The sequence below is a fragment of the Salvelinus alpinus genome, chromosome 3, assembly GCF_045679555.1.
Source record: "Salvelinus alpinus chromosome 3, SLU_Salpinus.1, whole genome shotgun sequence".
In the NCBI taxonomy this organism is placed as follows: Eukaryota; Metazoa; Chordata; class Actinopteri; order Salmoniformes; family Salmonidae; genus Salvelinus; species Salvelinus alpinus.
Window position 1 is genome coordinate 61,401,935 of NC_092088.1, and position 23,512 is coordinate 61,425,446.

At 43.7% G+C, this 23,512-nt stretch overlaps 1 protein-coding gene and 1 long non-coding RNA gene across 6 annotated transcripts; one reads left to right on the forward strand and one right to left on the reverse strand.

Moving 5' to 3' along the window:
- The first annotated feature begins 4,294 nt into the window (after positions 1-4,294).
- LOC139571064 (uncharacterized) lies at positions 4,295-7,758 on the forward strand. Of its 2 annotated transcripts, none has more exons than XR_011674232.1 (2): positions 4,295-5,356; positions 5,769-7,758. It is a non-coding gene; the product is annotated as an uncharacterized lncRNA (long non-coding RNA). The 2 variants fall into 2 exon arrangements; XR_011674233.1 differs by having other exon boundaries at positions 7,656-7,758.
- On the reverse strand, positions 7,227-22,631 carry LOC139571063 (transmembrane protein 150A-like). Of its 4 annotated transcripts, none has more exons than XR_011674231.1 (9): positions 22,426-22,630; positions 20,254-20,469; positions 16,525-16,572; positions 16,085-16,147; positions 15,688-15,755; positions 14,578-14,708; positions 9,224-9,401; positions 8,039-8,820; positions 7,227-7,713 (listed from the first exon to the last, which is right to left on the reverse strand). XR_011674231.1 is itself a non-coding variant. In XM_071393576.1 (9 exons), exons 1-8 carry the CDS (start codon positions 22,608-22,610, stop codon positions 8,633-8,635), a joined length of 1,077 nt encoding a protein of 358 aa, XP_071249677.1. In that variant the 5' UTR covers positions 22,611-22,631; the 3' UTR covers positions 7,227-7,713; positions 8,597-8,632. The 4 variants fall into 4 exon arrangements, 3 of the variants coding, with proteins under 3 accessions (XP_071249677.1, XP_071249679.1, XP_071249678.1); XM_071393576.1 differs by having other exon boundaries at positions 8,597-8,820; positions 22,426-22,631; XM_071393578.1 differs by lacking the exon at positions 22,426-22,630 and having other exon boundaries at positions 8,597-8,820; positions 20,254-20,914.
- Between the last annotated feature and the right edge of the window lie 881 nt (positions 22,632-23,512).

The following is a 23,512-nucleotide window of genomic DNA, read 5'->3' on the forward strand; positions in this document are numbered from 1 at the left end:
TCTCATAGCAAAGGGTCTGAATACTTAGTGGGGAGAACAAGTATTTGATACACTGCCGATTTTGCAGGTTTTCCTACTTACAAAGCATGTTAGAGGGCTGTAATTTTTATCATAGGTACACCTCAACTGTGAGAGACGGAATCTCTCAACTCTCAACCAGGAAAGACTGGCATGCATGTTGTTGATGTTCTGTATGTGCAGTTAAGGGCAAGGCATGCTGCTTTGTTTTGAGCCAGCTGCAGCTTTGCTAGGTCTTTCTTTGCTGCACTTGACCATATTACCGGACAGTAATCCAGATGGGACAAGACCAGAGCAGAACCTGAACAACTAGTACAGTTGATTTGTTATAACAGACATACCCCTCCCCATCTTTACAATAACTTTGTCAATTTATGCAAAACTCCGGTTTAGGTCTTAGAGAATGTTTTGAACCAAATACAATGCTTTTAGTTTTAGATGTATTTAAAACCAGTTTGTTATTAATTACCCACTCTGATACTGACTAACATATTATTTCGAATTTAAGTGAGCTCACTGGCTTTGGGTGCTGACAAAAGTGTGGGATCATCAATATACATATTCATTCTAGCTTTGTGTAAGACCAGTGGCAAATCATTTGCAAAAATAGAAAACAGTAACAGCACAGCGCACTGTACATATCTTATGTAAGCTCCAATTGAAGAACACTGGGTTATATTGGATAAATAACTCCAACCATGTGATGGCAGTTTTTTCAATAACAATTTATGATCAATGACATCAGACTACACTGAAATCTAACAATGCAGCTCCAACTACAGTATCACCTTACAAAAAAATATTGCCATTTTGAAACCGCAGTAACGTGCAGTAACTGCAGTCTACTGTGGTATTTTGGACGCAGTAAATGCAGAATAACTGCAGTTATACTGCAAAATTACTTTGGTAAAAAATAGTGTTATTTTGGACGCAGTATTTGCAGCATACTGCAGTTAGACTGCAATCTTTTTTTGTAAGGGTATCCATTTATTTTAACCAATCATCAGTCACCTGAGTCAGTGCAGTACAAGTTGAGTGTCCTTCTTTATGCATGCTGAAAGTCAGTAGTTAAACGTTTTCTCTGAAAAATTGCGTATTTGGTCAAACACAATTCTCGCCATCAGTTTACTAAAAACAATCCTCAAAATGATTGGGTGGCTGTTAGAGCCAGCAAAGGGTGCTTTAATATTTTTAGGCAGGGGAATTACATTAGCTTCCTTCCACGCCTGTGGACACACATTCCTTTAGGCTTTGGCTAAAGATATAGCAAATAGGGGTGGCAATACAGTCTGCCTCCATTCTCCGTAGTTTCCCATCAAGGTTGTCTGTACCTGGTGGCTTATCATTATTGATGGATAACAATCGTTTTTCCACCTCTGCCACACTAACTGTACCATTTATCTTGGTTTGGTAATATAATTTCTTATTTTTATTTATTTATTCGAACTATAGCGTTTTATTCGTCATCAATCCAGGGGGCTCTAACAGTTCTCAGTTCATTTCTTGAAGTGCTTGTCAACAATTTGCATGAATAATTGTACAAATACTTCAGCGCTGCAAGTTCAGGATAAATTAAATCAGAACCCCTTCCTCTTGCAAAGATTGCTTCATCCTCCCATTCATTTGAGTAAAACGGCTGATTCAATAGTTTAATATTTGTGTGTGTGTGTTTTAAACATTTGTAATGTTAAAATACCTATCACATTACACATTTAATGATAGAATGCATTTGAAACTTGACAAAGTAAAACTAGTGTATGACATAATACTGTAACGACCCTGGGTTTATAAGCGCGGAAATCGACTCTGCCGCACGAGCATGCTTTTGCGGCACAGTCGATAGCGAGCCGGACCTCAGGCTAGAAGGTCGAGGGTTCGAGACCTGCTCCCTGCCTGTTTCATTACAATACATTAATTTTATTAATATGAGTGGGGGGAAAATTGCTTGTGAATAGATAAGCACGCCAAAGAGTTAACAGTAGATATTAACGATAAGTAATAGAATAAAGACGGCACTTCAACATTTCACAGCATAGTCTGCGGAATTTTCAAGAGCACTTGTCTTTATGTGGCACGGAGTCGCCCATAGATTGATGTGTCAGCATTGTGGCAATGAAGTGTTCAGCGTTCGTCTAGCCACTTGCGACATGCCCGAGCTACTGGATAAGTAATATGGTTATCGTCAAGAAACCAGACAAGCTACGGATATGCATTGATCCTAAACACCTCAACCGGGCTCTGCGACGTTCACATTACATTATGCCCACGTTGGAGGATGTTCTTTACAAGCTCCCAAAGGACAGAGTCTTCACGCTCGTGGATGCCAGAGATGCCTTCCTGCAGTGCAAGCTCGACGAGCCCAGCAGCTACATGACCACCTTTTGGACACCCTGGGGCAGGAAGAGGTGGTTGAAGCTTCCGTTTGGTGTCTCCGTGGCTCCAGAGGTGTATCAACGGAAACAGCATGAGCTGTTGATGGGACTCAGTGGCGTGGAACCCATAGCAGATGACATCCTCGTAGTGGGCTGTGGGGACAGTGATGAGGAGGCAGAATGTGACCATGACGCCAAGCTGCTGGCCCTGATGGTCAGATGCAGACAGGTCAAGCTAAGGCTAAGCATAAAAAAGCTTCAGTTTAAAGTGCCAGAGGTCCGCTTTCATGGGCACATCTTGTCCTCCACCGGATTGAAGGCGGATCCTGAAAAAGTGCAGGCTGTCTTGGAAATGCCCCACCCATCTGACGTGAAGGGAGTGCAGCGCTTTGTCGGATTCGTCACCTACCTGGCCAAATTCCTACCGCGGCTCTCTGAAGTGTGTGAGCCACTAAGGAGGCTCATGGACAAGGACAACATCTGGCATTGGCTCCCAAAACATGATGCAGCGGTGAGGGAAATAAAACAACTGGTCACCCAGACACCTGTACTGCGATACTACAATGTGTCAAAACCTGTCACGATTCAGAGTGACTCAAGCCAGTATGGACTTGGCTGTTGCCTCATGCAGGAGGGCCAGCCTGTGGCATTCGCCTCTAGGGCACTCACCCCAACAGAGCAGAACTATGCCCAGATAGAGAAGGAGTGCCTCAGCATTGTGTTTGCATGCCAACGCTTCCACCACTACCTGTACGGGCGCGACAATATTACCGCAGAGACAGATCACAAGCCCCTTATTGCTATATTCAGCAAGCCTCTTCTGAATGCCCCAAAATGACTGCAGAGCATGCTACTGGCCCTACAAAACTACAACCTCAAGGTGGTGTATAAGCCAGGGCCAGAGATGTATGTGAGTGACACGCTCAGCAGGGCTACTGCATCAGGCACTCACACACGCTCCATGCATGAACAACACGCAGTGTGCAGTTTACAAACAGAGCAAGTGAATGTTGAACACATCAACCAGGCTGACTACCTCAATGTTACGGACCAGCGCCTAATACAAATCAGACAGCACACAGACAGGGACGAGCAACTCCAGGCATTGAGGTCTGTGATTCTGATGGGCTGGCCCGACTTCAAGGAAGAAACTGCTTTAGCCGTCAGAGAATATTGGCCAGTCAAAGAGGAGCTCAGTGTTCAAAACGGAGTAATATTCAAGTGTCAGAGAGTCGTTATTCCCCGGTCTCTGCGTCCTGAGATGTTGGCGTGCGTGCACTCAAGTCACATAGGAGGTGAGGCCTGTTACAGACAAGCACGTGACACACTGTATTGGCCAGGAATGCAGAGTGAAATCAAAGACTATGACAGTAAATGCACAATCTGCAATGAATATGCCATTGAGCAACAGAGAGAGACGATGATGTCACACGAGCTACCGATGCGCCCCTGGCAGATAGTAAGTCTAGATCTCTTCCAGCACAGTGGCAAAGACTTTCTGCTGGTAGTCGATCATTACTCAGACTTTTGGGAGATTGACCCCGACCTCTCAGCAGAGACAACGATCAAATGCTGCAAGGCTCAGTTTGCCCGCTATGGCCAGCCAGATAGGGTAATTTCAGACGATGGACCCCAATTCTCCGGAGTTGAGTTCCGAAAATTTTCTGCAGGATGGGAATTCGAGCACGTCACTTCATCACCACGACACCCAAAAGCTAATGGGAAGGCGGAGTCCGCAGTAAAAATTGCAAAGAACCTCTGCAAAAAGGCTCTGCGAGAGGGCAAAGATGCCTGGAAAGCAATCCTGCAGTGGCGCAATACCCCGACAGAAGGCATGGATAGCAGCCCGGCCCAGTGCCTTATAGCACGGCGCTTAAAAGCAGCTCTGCCAGATTCCAGCACTCTCCTGGAGCCATGTGTGGTGACAGACGTGCTGGTGAAGCTACGTCACAGAAGACAGGTCTCCAAGTTCATCTACGACAAATCAGCAAAAGACTTACCTGAGCTCAGGGTGGGTGAAACGGTGCGAATGAAGCCACTACCAGGGGACCGGACGGGCCTCTGGAGACTCGGATCCTGTGTACAGAAAGTGGCACCACGCTCCTACTTGGTCGAAGTGAATGGATCACTGTACCGTCGCAACAGGGTTGACCTTCGGATTGCTGAGCCAGCACCTATTCAGAACCCTGATGGTCAAAGGGGTCGCATGAGAAAAGACGGAACCCCAGCAAGTCACATGGGGCCTGAGGCACTGGGCAAAGAGCCAGGGCATCACAGGTCGGCCGCTCCTTCGCCCATCAATACTCTCCTTAGACAGTCAGGTGACACGCCTGTGCGGGAACCTGCAGTCCTCGCAGACAAGCCCCCTGTCTTTTCACGCTGCGGGCATCTGTCCCAGCCACCAAAAATACTTAATCTGTAGGTTTCCCATCAGGGATTGTTGACAGACAGAGATAAAAGTGAAGAGAGTATCAAAATGTGTTGTTGTTACCTGAGGAGAAGAAGAAAAAAAATACTAAACTGTTCATGTTGGAAATTATTACTAGGTTTGTTTTGTTAGTGAATGGACACCTCCTGTCCTATTTTATTAAAGGGAAGATGTTATGGGTGTAAGATGGCACAGTGATGCCATCTGTTGGTAAATGTTCATTACTGCAACTCATGTGTTTTATCGGTGTGCTTGAGATACTCGGATGTATTGTGATGTACGGAACAAGACTGGTTACTCGCATCAATGCCTCTGTCTCGTCAGTTAACATTCAAACAGAGTACGCTTCGAGGTCGTTATAAAGTGCAGAGCGTTCGATTTGCCTGCTGGGGGACAACGAGACTCCAAGCTCCGCTAAAACCATTGACAGCTGCGAGCCAGCATAATGTCGCATTTGCCGATGTGCGGTAGCTTATAGGCATAATGTTTACAATGCAAGCTACCGGTAGAAACGTTGTACAGTTGGCTAAACATATTGGTAAGTTAAGTAATGCTCATGTATTTTTTTCTCCAACCAACGTAGGCCTACCTAGTGAAGTTAGCTAACATTATTTTATCCCCTTTTCAACATTGTGAGTATTTAATCACGATTTATGTACATGATAGGCTAGCTACGTTAGCTAATAACAGATCACATCCATATGGCAAGTTAGACAAGCTAACTTTCAGGGGATAAACTAAATGGCTAGGCTATATTTGCTTGCCATCTAGTGATGATGACAGTAGTCGACTGACAACTATCAGGATGACGATCAATGGATGTTTACTGATCATGAAAAGCATGCAGTTACTTGCTGTGCAACTGATGATAGAGCTAAATGTGGAATTATCAGAAATGTGTAGTTCTGAAATGCACCCAGTATCTACTTTTGCTCTATGTTGAAATCCAGATCGTTCCCTACCTCTACAATGTATGTAGATCTCAAAGGATTGGATATAGTAGCTTCACCTTGCCATATTGCTTACCTGGTGGTTGGAGTGTTCGTCACTGGTTCGAATACCCGAGCTGATAAGGTGAAAAATCTGCCAATGTGCCCTCGAGCAAGGCACTTAACCCTAATTTGCCCCAGTGGACCCGTACTACTATGGCTGACTCTGTAGAACAACACATTTCACTGCACCTATCTGGGGGAAGTGACAATAAAAACATATTTATATATATTTTTTATAATTATGCACCCTTTGTACATAAAGTAGGCTAATCAATTTCAAGTACTTCTTGTTCTGTACATTCCCAAGTCATCCTCAGCCAGTGCACACACCCAACAGACATTCATTATTCCAAGACCCTACAATTCAGACAGCTATCAGTCCGCAGGAGAGTCAACAACACAATGACTAGGTTTTTCTCAAACATCTCCGGTTCAAACTCCACCTGAGTTACCTGTGCACCTACAGTACACACCTGTCACCATGCAAATACCACCTGAGTTACCTGTGCACCTACAGTACACACCTGTCCCCACGCAAATACCACCTGAGTTACCTGTGCACCTACAGTACACACCTGTCCCCACGCAAATACCACCTGAGTTACCTGTGCACCTACAGTACACACCTGTCCCCACGCAAATACCACCTGAGTTACCTGTGCACCTACAGTACACACCTGTCCCCACGCAAATACCACCTGAGTTACCTGTGCACCTACAGTACACACCTGTCCCCACGCAAATACCACCTGAGTTACCTGTGCACCTACAGTACACACCTGTCCCCACGCAAATACCACCTGGGAGCCAATAACTGTTAACACCCCACAATGCCATAGTAATTATATAATGATGGGGCAACACCTACTGTACCGAACACCACTGATATGAGTCATGCCTGTGTTCTAAGAACACTTAATACTTGTGTTCCAGAGGTATGCATGTTTTTGACATTCATTGTGTTTGTACATTTCCTCAGACAATTGAGCAAGCGTGAAGAGACAGCACTACTTGTTTCCACATATGAGTGAGGCAAGGGGGATGTTTTTGTGGACACAACTCATATACAGTATCAGGGTTGACCCCAACTCTGTACAGTATACCCCAGGAATAGCGAAGTCAGACTCCCCTTAGATATGTTAACATTACATGCTTTTTACTGACTCCTGCCTGCATTCCTACACACACACACACCTATAATGAACGGCCTACACACTGTCCCCTTTGGAGCATTACATAAACACATGACAGACCCTGGAGTGAGTTGTGTTGATGCGGAAACCATGCGGTTGAACTTGTCAGAGAAGTTTTCACGTCACTGATATGACAGCTTAAGGGATGTGACGACTATATCTTGTTATAAAGTGTGTGATATCATGAGACAGTCCTGCAGAGGAATCACAAATACAACAATGATTAGATTTGATCTTCCACACGTTTTATTGTTCAATTACACTTGGCAAAAGAAATGCCTCCAAAAATTAAGAGCCTTTTAAGGAAACCTTCCAAGTCGATATTTTCATACTGAATTAGGCTAAAGGCTTTTATTTATTTATACCCTAAGTAAACATCAGTTTGTCACTATTTATTTATGTACCACTTTGTTAAGATGTAACCATATAGTCCATGATATATTGTTGTTGTAAACAAGTGAATCATCATTGCACAAATCCTTGAATAGGAACACTGTAGAAAAGCAGTAGAAAATGAGACCGATACATAAGAAGAAAGGAACAAATACAAAGTATTATGCCTTGCTAAGAAATTTGTTCTGTTCATAACATTTTCAGTTACATTGTTTCTGGATGAATGATTGCTTATGTTCGGGTTCTTCTCATCTGACAGGTATGCAGTAAACTTGTACAACCAGCTGTTCTGCCATCAAAAAGCTTTCCAGAATGATCTATCACAAAAGACAGAGGCCTCTATTAATAAATCTTAACCACCACACCTGCCTGAATTTCCTGCCTCCTTCACATTATATCACCTGTTCTATCACAAAGGTAGAATCATCACTGGCTTCTAATCTCCACACCAATAACCAAATCAGCTACTTGCCTGGCATACTTCAAAGGCAGAGTAATGCCCCCAAGACTTTACGTTTTAGACATATAGACAAAACATTGAAAGAATAATATCATTCAAAATTCTCCATGGCCCATAAAATAGGAAATTTCACCTTGATCAATTCAGAACATGGGAATAGAAATAATGATTTTAGTACTTACAGTGACTACTACTCAAATGCTAAGGTGTCCTGGTATAGGTCCATCAGTGGCTATGAAAGTTGTAGGATTGACAGTTTTCCTTTTCCAAAGCTTTCAGAAATACTTTGATTTGTTGTGACCCGAATAACTCATCTTTCGTTTTGTATTTAGGGACTGCATAAGAAAAATGTTTTCAGCCCTGATTATAATTTTTTTTTTAATCATCCTCAATAATAAGACTTGGTCTGAGAACGAGATCAAAGGTTATGTATGATCCCCATCTTTGATGCCACTAGGTCAGTGTTTCCCCAAACGGTGGGTCGTGGACGATTCAGCTGATTCGTTTTTTGGTCATAGCCAGAACCGGTTACAAACAATTGTTCCCTTTACTTGGTTGGTCCAATTCCACAAGCTTTAGATCGGTCACAACATAGAAAAGTTTGTAAACTACTGGGTTATTTCATTAGGGCACAACGTGATTTTTTTTTTAACCGACTCTTAAGTGGACAAGTCCAGCTGGTCTCCGTTTTGGAACGTTTTCTTCCATTTCATGCATCACATGACCCAAGTGTCTCTTACAGTGTGTCTCCCCCAGCCCAGTAGCATCTTATCTTCTCAGGCCAGAAGGATAGGCTCCTCCTCATCTTTCTTCCCCAGCAGCATACACAACATGGAGGAGGAGAAGAAACAGAACTCAACAGCGAAGCTGAGCTCAAACAGCTCCAGGTTGACGCTCAGTATCCACTCAAACACGGCCGCTGAGTGCTTGTACATGTATTCCTCCTGTACAAACAAGATTGCATCTGTCGTGGTCAGAGGTCAAGGAGGGAGAACTGTAGTTGTTAATAGTAACACTACGCATATGTTCAAAGGAACGTTGAAGATGTTCAAACATTACTCATCAGTAAACAGACAAAACACACAGATAGGCAACCTCACTGTCAATGTTCTGGACGGTATCTTCTTGTTATCAAATACCACTACTACCTAGAACGTCCTGCGCCTTTCAGGGCCTGTGAGCGTTTGCAAAGTTGAAGTTGAAGACGTATGGAAGAGGACACTCCTGTTCTTGTATATTTACTCTTGCACTGTGTCATCCCTATAATTTTCCTGAGTGTATGCACACCCAGCAGAGTTTAATAGGTTCAGGGGTTATAAGGTCAGGGGTAAGGCTTATAGTGTTCATCAGAGCAAGTGAAAGGATACAGCCAATAGTGACAATGATTTGGACCGCAGTAGACATGACCCGTGCTGGGTAGAGGAACCACTCCATCCGGGTCAGAACACACTTCCCTGTGAGCACCGTGAGGAGCAGGCTGTAGAAACAGATACACAGGAAGCTCACCGCAGCCCCCAGGTAATGGGCCAGCGTTAGGTACGCGGGCTGGAGGAGAGAGGACAGGTTACAGTTAGTATCAGGTACCTTGGCTAGAGGAGAGGCTTAAGACAAGGTTCAATTTAACTATTCTAGCTGCAAATGACAAAGCCAAAGCACTTCTAAGAAACCATTATGTCACACAATACTCCAATTCCTCAATGATGGATATGTTTGTGTTACAGAGAACATTCTCAAGCTCCTGGATTATTACATCCCAGTTAGTGAGCATTTCTCCTTTGCCAAGATAATCAATCCACTTGACAGGTGTGGCATATCAAGAAGCTGATTAAACAGCATGATCATTACACAGGTGCACCTTGTGCTGGGGGCAATAAAAGGCCACTCTAAAATGTGCAGTTTTGTCACACAAGACAATACCACAGAAGTCTCAAGTTTTGCGGAAGCGTGTAATTGGCATGCTGACTGCAGGAATGTCCACCAGAGCTGTAGCTGTTGCCACTCCAACGTCATTTTAAAGAATTTGTCAGTACGTCCAACTGGCCTCACAACCGCAGATCATGTGTAACCACGTCAGCCCAGAACCTCCACATCCGGCATCTTCACCTTCTGGATCGTCTGAGTGGATGCTGGGGCATATTTCTGTCTGTAATAAAGCCCTATGTGGAGAAAAACGAATTCTGATTGGCTGGGCCTGGCTCCCAAGTGGGTGGGTCTATGCCCTCCCAGGCCTACCCATGGCTGCGCCCTTGCCCAGTCATGTGAAATCCATAGATTAGGGCCTAATGAATTTATTTAAATTGACTGATTTCCTTATATGAACTGTAACTCAGTAAAGTACATTATTGCATGTTGAGTTTATATTTTTGTTTAGTATAATTAATTATCTGCTTAACGTGGACAGATTTTGGGCGGAGTAAACCCTCTCGCTTTGTCTTTTCCTCTCTGTTCTGAATGTGTCTTTGTGGCAGCTCTAGAGACAAACGGAAAGGTCGTACCGTTCAACTTAATAGGTGTATGTGTGATTCCGGTTGCTAACTAAGGCAGTACGACCTTAAGAGCACAGGTCACGACGTCTCCCATCTTTTGGCCTATACAGACTTTTGGTGTGTTCCTCTGCCCAGGTGTTGCTGATGCATGCCAGATCTTACAATGCCTGGATAGTTATTTTAAGTATCAGCTAACCACATCATAAGTTTTAGCAATGGGCGGATTGGATTATGCTGAGCCGCAGGGCACACACCAGTCTATGGCCTGCAAAAGCAGTGAGGGAGGAGCTCCCTTCTCAGTAATCTATGCCGCTCTGTCATGTTGTCAGCCAGGCAGCATGGTGTATCGTCCAGAAACATACAACATCTCTTTTCCATCAAATATACAGTATGTTTGAATTTGGGAAGGCAGATGAAGCGTTTTTATCAAAAGCAATCACTTTTGCATGTGAAAACACAGAATCCTACTCATTATTACATCACTTTTGTTTTGAGCCAACTTCACCTTGGGCTTTGAATGTGGCACCTGGCTCACACCCGGGAGTTAGCCCGGTTCCAAAACGAATGGTGCAAAACATGCCTACCCGGGTGCCCGAGCCAGATTAATCGAATCCCCTCAATCTGTCAAACGATGACACAGTCGATGACATGGCACATAACCATTGGTTGATGCATGCAACGTCTGAGCATGTGAACTGGCTGCATCACCGCTTGGTATGGCAAATGCACCTCCCTCGACCGCAAAGTGCTATAGAGGGTGGCACTGGTGCCGTCAGCCCAGTACATCACTGGGGCCGAACTCCCTGCCATCCACAACCTCTATACTGTATCAGGCGGTGTCAGAGGAAAGCTCGAAAAATTGCAGAAGACTCCAACCACCCAAGCCCTAGACTGTTCACTCTGCTACCGTCCGGCAAACGATACCGGAGCAACGGCTCTCGGAACAATAGGCTCCAAGACAGCTTCTACCCACAAGCCATAAGGCAGTTAACAGTTAATTAAGTGGTTACCCGGATTATCTGCACTGACTCTATGCACACTCACAAGACTATACACTCAGTGTCCAGTTTATTAGGTGCATCCATTTAGTACCGGGTCGGACCCCCTTTGCACCCAGAACAGCCTGAATTCTTTGGGGCATGGAAACGTTGCTCTATTGGTATCAACAGCCCTAACGGGTGCCAGGAAAACATTCCCCACATCATTACACCACTGCCACCAGTCTATACCGTTGACACCAGGCAGGATGGGTCCACAGACTCATGCTGCTTACGCCAAATCCTGACTCTGCCATCAGCATGACGCAACATGAACTGGGACTCGTCGGACCAAGCAATGTTTTTCCACTTTCCCACAATTGTCCAGTGTTGGTGTACCCACTGGAGCCGCTTCTTCTGCGGTCTCTTCACACTTGGTCAATTGTCTGAGGAAATGTACAAACACAATTGGGGTGTTGACAGCTGATAGGAGTGGAATCCAGTGTGGTCGTCTGCTGCAATAGCCCATCCGTGACAAGGACCGATGAGTTGTGCATTCCGAGATGCCGTTCTGCACACCACTGTTGTACTGCACTGTTATTTGCCTGGTTATGGCCCGCCTGTTAGCTTGCACGATTCTTGCCATTCTCCTTCGACCTCTTATCAACGAGCTCCTTTCGCCCACAGGACTGCCGGCGACTGGATGTTTTTTATTTGTCCCACAGTTCTCTGTAAACCCTAGACACTGTCGTGCCTGAAAAGCCCAGAAGGCCGGCCGTTTCTGAGATACTGGAACCGGCGAGCCTGGCATCGACGATCATACCATGCTGAAAGTCGCTGAGGTCACTCGTTTTGCCCATTCCAACATTCAATCGAACTGTAACTGAATGCCTCAATGCTTGTCTGCCTGCTTTATATAGCATGCCACATCGACGTGACTCACTGTCTGTAGGAGCAAACCATTTTTGTGAACGGGGTGGTGTACATACACACTCACACACACTACCACTCTCACATTCACACACACTACATATACATACTCACACATAACACACATACACACGCATACCGACACAACACAAACACACACCAGTGGAGGCTGGTGGGAGGAGCTACAATGAGGGGAAAAAGTATTTGATCCCCTGCTGATTTTGTACATTTGCCCACTGACAAAGAAATGATCAGTCTATAATTTTAATGGTAGGTTTATTTGAACAGTGAGAGACAGAATAACAACAACAAAAATCCAGAAAAACACATGTCAAAAATGTTATAAATTGATTTGCATTTTAATGAGGGAAATAAGTATTTGACCCCCTCTCAATCAGAAAGATTTCTGGCTCCCAGGTGTCTTTTATACAGGTAACAAGTTGAGATTAGAGCACACTCTTAAAGGGAGTGCTCCTAATCTCAGTTTGTTACCTGTATAAAAGACACCTGTCCACAGAAGCAATCAATCAGATTCCAAACTCTCCACCATGGCCAAGACCAAAGAGCTCTCCAAGGATATCAGTCCAAGGATGTCAGTGACAAGATTGTAGACCTACACAAGGCTGGAATGGGCTACAAGACCATCACCAAGCAGCTTGGTGAGAAGGTGACAACAGTTGGTGTGATTATTCGCAAATGGAAGAAACACAAAAGAACTGTCAATCTCCCTCGGCCTGGGGCTCCATGCAAGATCTCACCTCGTGGAGTTGCAATGATCATGAGAACGGTGAGGAATCAGCCCAGAACTACACGGGAAGATCTTGTCAATGATCTCAAGGCAGCTGGGACCATAGTCACCCAGAAAACAATTGGTAACACACTACGCCGTGAAGGACTGAAATCCTGCAGCGCCCGCAAGGTCCCCCTGCTCAAGAAAGCACATATACATGCCCGTCTGAAGTTTGCCTATGAACATCTGAATGATTCAGAGGACAACTGGGTGAAAGTGTTGTGGTCAGATGAGACCAAAATGGAGCTTTTTGGCATCAACTCAACTCGCCGTGTTTGGAGGAGGAGGAATGCTGCCTATGACCCCAAGAACACCATCCCCACTGTCAAACATGGAGGTGGAAACATTATGCTTTGGGGGTGTTTTTCTGCTAAAGGGACAGGACAACTTCACCGCATCAAAGGGACGATAGACGGGGCCATGTACCGTCAAATCTTGGGTGAGAACCTCCTTCCCTCGGCCAGGGCATTGAAAATGGGTCGTGGATGGGTATTCCAGCATGACAATGACCCAAAACACACGGCCAAGGCAACAAAGGAGTGGCTCAAGAAGAAGCACATTAAGGTCCTGGAGTGGCCTAGCCAGTCTCCAGACCTTAATCCCATAGAAAATCTGTGGAGGGAGCTGAAGGTTCGAGTTGCCAAACGTCAGCCTCGAAACCTTAATGACTTGGAGAAGATCTGCAAAGAGGAGTGGGAAAAAATCCCTCCTGAGATGTGTGCAAACCTGGTGGCCAACTACAAGAAACGTCTGACCTCTCTGATTGCCAACAAGGGTTTTGCCACCAAGTACTAAGTCATGTTTTGCAGAGGGGTCAAATACTTATTTCCCTCATTAAAATGCAAATCAATTTATAACATTTTTGACATGCGTTTTTCTGGATTTTTTTGTTGTTATTCTGTCTCTCACTGTTCAAATAAACCTACCATTAAAATTATAGACTGATCATTTCTTTGTCAGTCGGCAAACGTACAAAATCAGCAGGGGATCAAATACTTTTTTCCTTCACTGTATAGGAGGAAGGGCTCATTGTAATGGCTGGAATGGAATGAATGGAACGGTATCAAACACGTCAAACATATTGAAACCACATGCTTGACTCCGTTCAATTCATTCCATTCCAACCATTACAATGAGCCCATCCACCTATAACTCCTCCCACCAGCCTCCACTGACAAACACATACACATACATACCAACACCACAAACACACACACTTTTGCACTCATCATGTGCTGCTGCTACTCTGTTCTTTATTTTATTCTTATTATTATCATCTATCCTGATGACTAGTCACTTAGGATAGATGATAACTGTACATATCTACTTCAAATACCTCGTACCCCTGCAACTTGAACTGGTATTGGTACTCCCTGTATATAGCTCCATTATTATTTGTATTTATTTTTCCTCTCTGCATCATTGTGTACAGTGTAGCCAGCCGCGCAGGCCTAAGTCGCCTGTAAGTCACTTTGGATAAAAGTGTCTACTAAATGGCATATATTATATTTACTGTATGTAATACATGAAGTACTAACATTGCAGTTCCCAGCCACGAAGGCCCCGATGGCTGCCACTCCACCAAACACCAGGGCGATTCTACTGAGCATGGAGTGGACACTGTTCCTCTCCAAGATGTGAGCATGGTGGAAGATACAGAACACCATAACTAAGGAGGAGAGAGTAAAAATGTATATTATAATGCATCTATAACAGTATAATTGATCAAATGTTCATAAGATGTTTATTACATGTTTATACAATAGGTGCAACATCACATCTGATCTAAAACAATGTGATTATATGATTATTATTCAATAACACAACAATGACAATCAACTCGTAATACATTTTCTTTCGGGAAGATGTTTTCTGAGCAGGACAAGCAACACATTTGATATGAAATATGACTAGGGCCCTGTGCTTTGGTTAATCATGTCATATGACCTGGATTTTAACCTTCATTTTAAGCCTTTTCCAGAAACAAGAATTCAACAAAAAATATAAGCAATTGTCTGAGGATGGTGCTGGACCATCTGATATAAAATGAAAAGGGGACAGTTTGATGAAAAAGATTTAAATAAAGGTTAAAATCCAGGTCATGTGACATGATTATCCAAAACACAGGGCCCTAAATATGACATACCAAACCCTTTTATATTTATTGTAATTTTTTGGTACTTTTACCACTTTTTCTCCTCAATTTTGTGATATCCAATTGGTAGTTACAGTCTTGTCCCATCGCTGCAACTCCCGTACGGACTCGGGAGAGGCGATGGTCGAGAGCCGTGCGTCCCTGAAACACGACCCCGCCAAGCCGCACTGCTTCTTGACACACTGCCCGTTTAACCCGGTAGCCAGCCGCACCAATGTGTCGGAGAAAACACTGTACACTTGGCGACTGTGTCAGCGCGCATTCGCCCGGCCCGCCACAGAGCGCGATGGGACAAGGACTTCCTGGCTGGCCAAACCCTACCCTAACCCGTACGACGCCTCATGATTCTCCCATTACATTACAACATTATAAGCACATACTCGCACACTCTCATCTTTGTGTCAGTATAGACATCTGCATAGTGCATAGAGATCCAGGTTGACCTGTGTATGTATAGAGTGGGTAATCTGTACAGTCACAGAGGTAATCTTACACAGAAATGAAGCAGCATTGATGGTGGCTGTGAAGAAAGAGTTTTCTGGTGAGCTTGTTCCACTCGTGCTGCAACAAGGCCAAAGCATGTGTAAGAAACTATTATTTCAAACAATACTCAAATTCCCCAGTGACAAAGAACAAACTAGGAATGTCTGTTAAAAAGCTGACTAAGTGTTCTGATGTGAATGGAACAGAGTTAAAGTTCAAATTGTAATTCAATGTTAAATTCCATTTAAATTGACAAACTTAAAAATGAAAGTCTAATTCAAAAAATGTATGTTCAGTAAGTATTTGTATAAATGTTTTACTATAATTTCAATTATTTTCTTCACTTTCTGAAATGAGATTAAATTCTGTTAGTTGAACCCAGCCTTGGTATAGTGGTCTATGGTTACCTTATGGTGGGAACTTGACAACATGCCATAGTTGTATTGTTTCCGCAGGGGTTCCCAGGGGCCCTGAAGACAGAGGGGAAATAATCATGGTTACAGACCTTCCTTTTATGTATAGTGTGTATACAGTATGCAGTGGTCTTCACCCCTGGTCTTGGAGGGCTACAGGGTGTGCAGGCATTTGTTCCAACCCAATAGCAACAACACACCTGATTCAACTAATCAAGTTGATGATTAGTGGATTAATTTAATCAGGTGTGTTGGTGCTGGGCTAAAACGAAGAGACTGGACACCCTGTCAATCTCCAGGACTTGTGTTGAACAATACTGCTTTATAAATATGCTTGTGTTACATTAAAGCAATGTATTTCATTGACATACAATTGGCTGAGATAACCATTCACAATGGTCTGTAGGAGTTCTCACAGACAGAACACAACGTACCAGTTGTTGAGGGAACACACATGGTCATAGCTGTAAGCCAGGCCATACCTGAAACAACAAAACAAACACACCCATTTGATATGATTGAAGTGCCTAATTATCTATGTTAGGGCGTATATTTTTTCAATGTATAATATTGTACTAATATTGTAATATTGTACTAATTATTTTATGAGCATAATTATTTTATGAGCATTTATATTTTGTCAAAATAACCTGTTCCCTTTATACACATTGCTTACAGTATATGTGGTGAATCGGTCTTTTAGGAAATAACTGTTTACCTAATTCTTTACCTAGTAACTAATTACCTGTTTTCTTATTGGCCAATGCATTAATTGTGTTGAATACGCTTTATTGAAACAGAAAGTGACAGTCAGTTCTAGTGTGGTTGCTGATGGTGTTCAATGTGGTTTGACCTTTAAAGCTGCTAAATAGTTATCCATCTCCATCCAGAAAAGTCATCCATCCACTTGTACTCGCACCCTCAACTTACAATGTGATATACAGTACACTCGCAGAAAAAACACTGATAATCTTGAGAGGTACAATGGGTAACCAGGAACTGATTAGGGTGACTAAGCAAGAGTACACAGTTGGAGGTCATTAGAATATTATTAGCATGAAGGTTAAATAAAATGTCTCACAATGTATGAATCAGTGAAACAAGTGGTTTATATTTTGCACGTTGTGAGGTGGGGTGTAAGGTGGTGGTTCTGGCTCTACAGGCATCTTAAAAAATAACTCAACCGAATAAAAATATTTAGTATCAGCATGGGACTTTCTTTCTGGAAAGTTTTGTTCAGCGTCGGCCCTAGCCACTAAGCGACATTTTATTTATTGAACCTTTATTTAACTAGGCAAGTCAGTTAAGAACAAATTCTTATTTACAATGATGGCCAACCAAAAGGCCTCCTGCGGGGACGGGGGATGGGCACAACATGGCAGCAGCACAACATGGTAGTAGTACAAAACAGGTTACAAACATTATTGGGCACAGACAACAGCACAAAGGGCAAGGCGGTAAAGACAACAATACATCATGCAAAGCTGCCACAACTGATCCAGAGGCGGCGCTCCTAGTGGCTGGGGACTTTAATGCAGGGAAACTTAAATCAGTTTTACCTCATTTCTATCAGCATGTTAAATGTGCAACCAGGGGGGGAAAAACTCTAAACCACATTTACTCCACACACAGAGACGCGTACAAAGCTCTCCCTCGCCCTCCATTTGGCAAATCTGACCATAATTCTATCCTCCTGATTCCAAGCAAAAATTAAAGCAGAAAGCACCAGTGACTCGGTCAGATGAAGCAGATGCTAAACAACAGGACTGTTTTGCTATCATAGACTGGAATATGTTCCGGGATTCTTCCGATGACATACACCACATCAGTCACTGGCTTCATCGATAAGTGCATCGATGACGTAGTCCCCACAGTAACTGTACGTGCATACCCCAACCAGAAGCCATGGATTACAGGTAACATTCGCACTGAGCTAAAGGGTAGAGCTGCCGCTTTCAAGGTGTGTGACTCTAACCCGGAAGCTTATAAGAAATCTTGCTATGCCCTCCGACGAACCATCAAACAGGCAAAGCGTCAAAACAGGGCTAAGATTGAATCGTACTACACCGGCTCCGACTCTCTCGTCTCAAACTATTACAGACTACAAAGGGAAGCACAGCCGCGAGCTGCCCAATGACACGAGCCTACCAGACGAGCTAAATCCCTTCTATGCTCGCTTCGAGGCAAGCAACACTGAGGCATGCCTGAGAGCATCAGCTGTTCCGGACAGCTGTTCCGTGATTACGCTCTATGTAGCCGATGTGAGTAAGACCTTTAAACAGGTCAACATTCACAAGGCCGCGGGGCCAGACGCATTACCAGGACGTGTGCTCCGGGCATGTGCTGACCAACTGGCAGGTGTCTTCACTGACATTTTCAACATGTCCCTGATTGAGTCTGTAATACCAACATGTTTCAAGCAGACCACCATAGTCCCTGTGCCCAAGAACACTAAGGCAACCTGCCTTAATGACTACAGACGCGTAGCACTCACGTCCGTAGCCATGAAGTGCTTTGAAAGGCTGGTAATGGCTCACAACAACACCATTATCCCAGAAACCCTAGACCCACTCCAATTTGAATACTGCCCAAACAGATCCACAGATGATGCAATCTCTATTGCACTCCACACTGCCCTTTCCCAACTGGACAAAAGGAACACCTATGTGAGAATGCTATTCATTGACTACAGCTCAGCATTCAACACCATAGTATCCTCAAAGCTCATCACTAAGCTAAGGATCCTGGGACTAAACACCTCCCTCTGCAACTGGATCCTGGACTTCCTGATGGGCCACCCCAGCTGGTGAGGGTAGGTATCAACACATCTGCCACGCTGATCCTTAACACTGGGGCCCCTCAGGGATGTGTACTTAGTCCCCTCCTGTACTCCCTGTTCACCCACCACTGCATGGTGCCAGGACAACAACCTCTCCCTCAATGTGAGCAAGACTAAGGAGCTGATTGTGGACTACAAGAAAAGGTGGGCTGAACAGGCCCCCATTAACATCGACGGGGCTGTAGTGGAGCGGGTTTAGAGTTTCAAGTTCCTTGGTGTCCACATCACCAACGAACTATCATGGTCCAAACATACCAAGACAGTCGTGAAGAGGGCACAACAAAGCCTCTTCCCCCTCAGGAGACTGAAAAGATTTGGCATGGGTCCTCAGATCCTCAAAAGGTTCTACAGCTGCACCATCGAGAGCATCCTGACCGCTTGCATCACCACCTGGTATGGCAACTGCTCGGCATCTGACCGTAAGGCACTACAGAGGGTAGTGCAAACGGCCCAGTACATCACTGGGGCCAAGCTTCCTGCCATCAAGGACCTATATAATAGGTGGTGTCAGAGGAAAGCCCATAAAATTGTCAGAGATTCCAGTCACCCAAGTTATAGACTGTTTTCTCTGCTACCGCATGGCAAGTGGTACCAGAGCGCCAAGTCTAGGACCAAGAAGCTCCTCAACACCTTCTACCCCCAAGCCATAAGACTGCTGAACAATTCATAAAATCGCCACCAGACAATTTACATTGACCCCCCCCTTTTGTACACTGCTGCTACTCGCTGTTTATTATCTATGCATAGTTACTTCACCCCCACCTACATGTACAAATTACCTCAACTAACCTGTACCCCACACACTGACTCACTACCGGTGCCCCTTGTATATAACCTCATTATTGTTATTCTTATTGTGTTACTTTTTTATTATTTCTTTTTATTTTAGTCTACTTGGTAAATATTTTCTTAACTCTTCTTGAACTGTACTGTTGGTTAAGGGCTTGTAAGTAAGCATTTCACAGTAAAGTCTGCACTTGTTGTATTCGGCGCATGTGACATATAAAGTTTGACTTGATTTGATATACAATCCATGTTACCTGTCTCCTCCCCTTCATCTACACTGATTGAAGTGGATTTAACAAGTGACATCAATAAAGGATCATAGCTTTCACCTGAATTCACCTGGTCAGTCTGTCATGGAAAGAGTTCCTTATGTTTTGTACACTCAGTGTAACGTAACATACTAATTTGAGTGTCCCGGATTTACGTTTACTAAATTACATCTAGTCTATGAGACCAGGCTGGACAGAAATCTAAGTCAATAAACTCAAGAACATGTTATTCTTATAAAACATTAGAAGAAAATATAAATATAACTTACGTCACCCATGTGCCAATGAGAGACACCAGGGAGAGGGAGATTGGGAGTAGACTCCAGAGGACCATGTCTTGGTAGTTTAGTGAGAGCAGCAGCAGAAGTACAGTAGTGACGATCTGGGTCCAGACACGGTCTGTCTTTCTGGCACTTTGAAGATTTCTGCCTCTAGATTCCCCCACAGTAGAGTCAGTCACCCATAAACCTGACGCCTCATCGTAACTGTAGAATCCCAATAAGTATGTCCTGTCACCAAACTAGATCATTCAAGTATATCCAGCAGATTGACGTAGCACCAGTTTGTCTGTGTACCTTCCACCACCCAGGCAACATTCCTGCCATTTGAGAGCAGCAGAGGAAACTAAAGGTCTAACCACTATTGCCACTCCTTTTGGAAGGGAGTACCACCTTGTCCTGTCAGAGGACAGACGTGAGGTAACATGGGGTGGGCCCTCTCGACGCTATCTCCCTGTTTGTTTTAAATTACATAGCACACACTGTAGACTGCATAGTGGTCAAACTCTAGTTCCCCAGGGGCAGTGTGGAGCTCTATCCAACTATATGTTTCTTAGATTCCTTTACTGAACTGTAAACTAAAACTATAACTTTCAGATGAGCTTAAAAATGTGTTATTAAAGTTGTCCAGAAATCAAACTTTATGCTATGGTAAATGATGAGATTGATTTGAAATAATTGGCCAACACAACTCGTGAAAGTGGAGTAGAGAGGGAGGGGGGAGAGAGAACTGCAGCTTTGTAGTAAATGGGCTTTCGAAGTTCTGCCTTGAATGCATGTCTTGTCATTCCTGTGTTTAACATCTTGTTACAAATTCCAGAAACTATAGTGGCAAATTTGACAAAATGCATACCAAATTTAGAGATTATATTATTTATGTAGCCTATCACACATATTCCCACTTCAGTGATCATTTACATTAAATATCTATATTTTGCTTTAGTAGCAGCAACAAAATCCCAATACATTCCATGCAAGAATTCTGATTTATGTTAATCATTGCATAGTCTGCAGAACCAACAGTTAATTCATCTCAATAGTAGCTGGCTGTTCAGATGCCAATATTCGTACTTTCTATAAATGTATCTAGCTAGCTATATAGGTTGAATTTATGTTTATTTATTGTAATGACTAAGAATATTTACTTAGCAAACGTACGATTAATAAACAGTAGAGCAATTGGAATCGATTTTAAACAGGATATGTCAAGCCAGCTGTCTCAAGTCCTCATTTTCAAAACAAATAAAATCATGGCGGTCCGCGTAAAATTGAGTTTTCTACCGTTGATTCGGTCATGAAATACATTACATTTTAGGTTTCAGTTTCAACATTTTCTATTAAATTAAGAGTTCTACTTGGGTATACCAACTTAATGAACGTCTTGCTGTGATTTCAGCTCGATTGGTTGCCAATATCTTTAGGACGTTACAGTAGCTAAACCCTAACTGCCACATCATCGATGTCAAACCAGGTCCTAGCCTAATCCCATCTTCATGTTGCGCAGCTGAAATTTCTCTAAATGTATTAAGGATAAAGTTCAGTCAACAATAACGATGGGCCAAGAAGTATAACAAGAACTCTGTTTGCCTGGGTCTTCTTCAGTTAACGTTATCTAACTAACGTTAAACCCGTCATCAGCAACTTGATTGAGTGAAGTAGCTAACGACGTTAGCTAGCTAGCTATCTAAAAACCATTCCGTTTTGTTCTGCAGTCTGGTCATTGAGGCATTACCTAGCCTAGTCAGTGTCACTGCACAACCATAGGTAGCTAACTTTAGCTGCTTTTGTCGTTTCTTTGCTTTTTGACAGTCTCAAGTTAATGTTTCAAGACCATCGGACATTCATCCAACAGAGTCGGTTTGTAAGGATAAACCCACTCTGTTGAATGAATGTCCGACCATGACATAACTGTGTTATAGGTTTACAATTAAAACGAGAAACTAGTTCCACACACAATACACATTGGCCAGAACTTCAGAAAACTTCTGTCTCTGACGGGACCCACACAGTTCGCAGATGAGAAACCGTCCTTTCTGATCACATTTACTAACTATAAGAACCACATTCAAAGGCTACAGTTGTCACGTTTTCTGTAGTACATACAGAGTAGGCCTACAAGTGGAACTACAGGTAACTGCCAAAATAAAGGAAACACTTGCGTACATTTTGGATGCAAAGTATATTGAAAGCAAGTACTTCCACACAGGTGTGGTTCCGGAGTTCTTCATGTGAATTTCTGGCAGACTGGACGCAGTGTTGCATATTTCTGCCTTTCGCAGGTCGGAGTGCAGATTGCACATTTTGGTCCCCAAAAAAAGTGGAAGGGGAAACTTAAATTGCACCACCATCTAACCCCTTTTCTCAAAACTCCCTGTAGATCTTCTGCACTACAATCTCTCACCCAAATATTTTTCTGCCGATGCGACTAACACATCTATGTTCTGTGATTTGCAGTCCATCAGTGCAGTGCAGTTGATCACCATTGCTATAAACGCAAGAAATCCAACCTTACTGAAAAACTCATCCTCTTTGGGTCTTTCTTCAGGCCTACTCACTGGGGAACTCCCAGTTTAATCACTCACCTTTGGGCTGTCCTCTAGTCTCTTCACTGCCTCATAGGAAACTTTCTGCCCCACTCAACCGGTCTCTCTCTCACAGGGCACTTCGGATCTCCAACTGCATGGGCGCCCCCACAGTTGACACACAGTGCTTTTTCTAACCCAACTTTACACTCCCATTGACTATGCCCTTCTGCACATTTCTCACATTGTGGGATCTCCTTTCTACACACTGCTGCAACATGTCTGAATCCGTGACACCTAAAGCACCGTAGCGTGTTTGGAACATAGGCCCTCACAGAATAGCAAATATAACCTAACCTGACCTTATCAGGTAGAAACTCTCTGTTAAAGTTCAACAAGACAGACAGGGTATTCTCAGTTGCATTGCCACTGGGTCTACATCTTACCAAAAGGTGGGTGTCACAAACACCAGGAATATTATTTTTCATTTGATCCACCTCTACGCTCAACGCTACCCACCAGTCACCCCTTTGAGCACGACACAGGTTGAGCCACGAGATGCGAGATGCACAGCGCCTGCTGCCTCTGGGCAGAGGATGCAGAAAAAATCTCAACAATTCCACTTCTCTAAACTTTCAAAGATGTAACCGCTCCCAGTTTGTCCTTTACCGTGCCTGAAACAATGTACGGTTTGGCCAAAATGCAGGAATCCACCCATGGCAACCACT

Excerpts from the sequence above, each read along its gene's own strand:
- LOC139571063 (XM_071393576.1), bottom strand. The coding sequence starts at position 22,610 with ATGGTGGTGCAATTTAAGTTTCCCCTTCCACTTTTTTTGGGGACCAAA. Across the intron at positions 9,402-14,577 it reads TCGTGGCTGGGAACTGCAAT|CCCGCGTACCTAACGCTGGC; the intron begins GTTAGTACTTCA and ends TCTCTCCTCCAG. Across the intron at positions 8,821-9,223 it reads AATCATTGTCACTATTGGCT|ATGCAATCTTGTTTGTACAG; the intron begins GTATCCTTTCAC and ends TGACCACGACAG.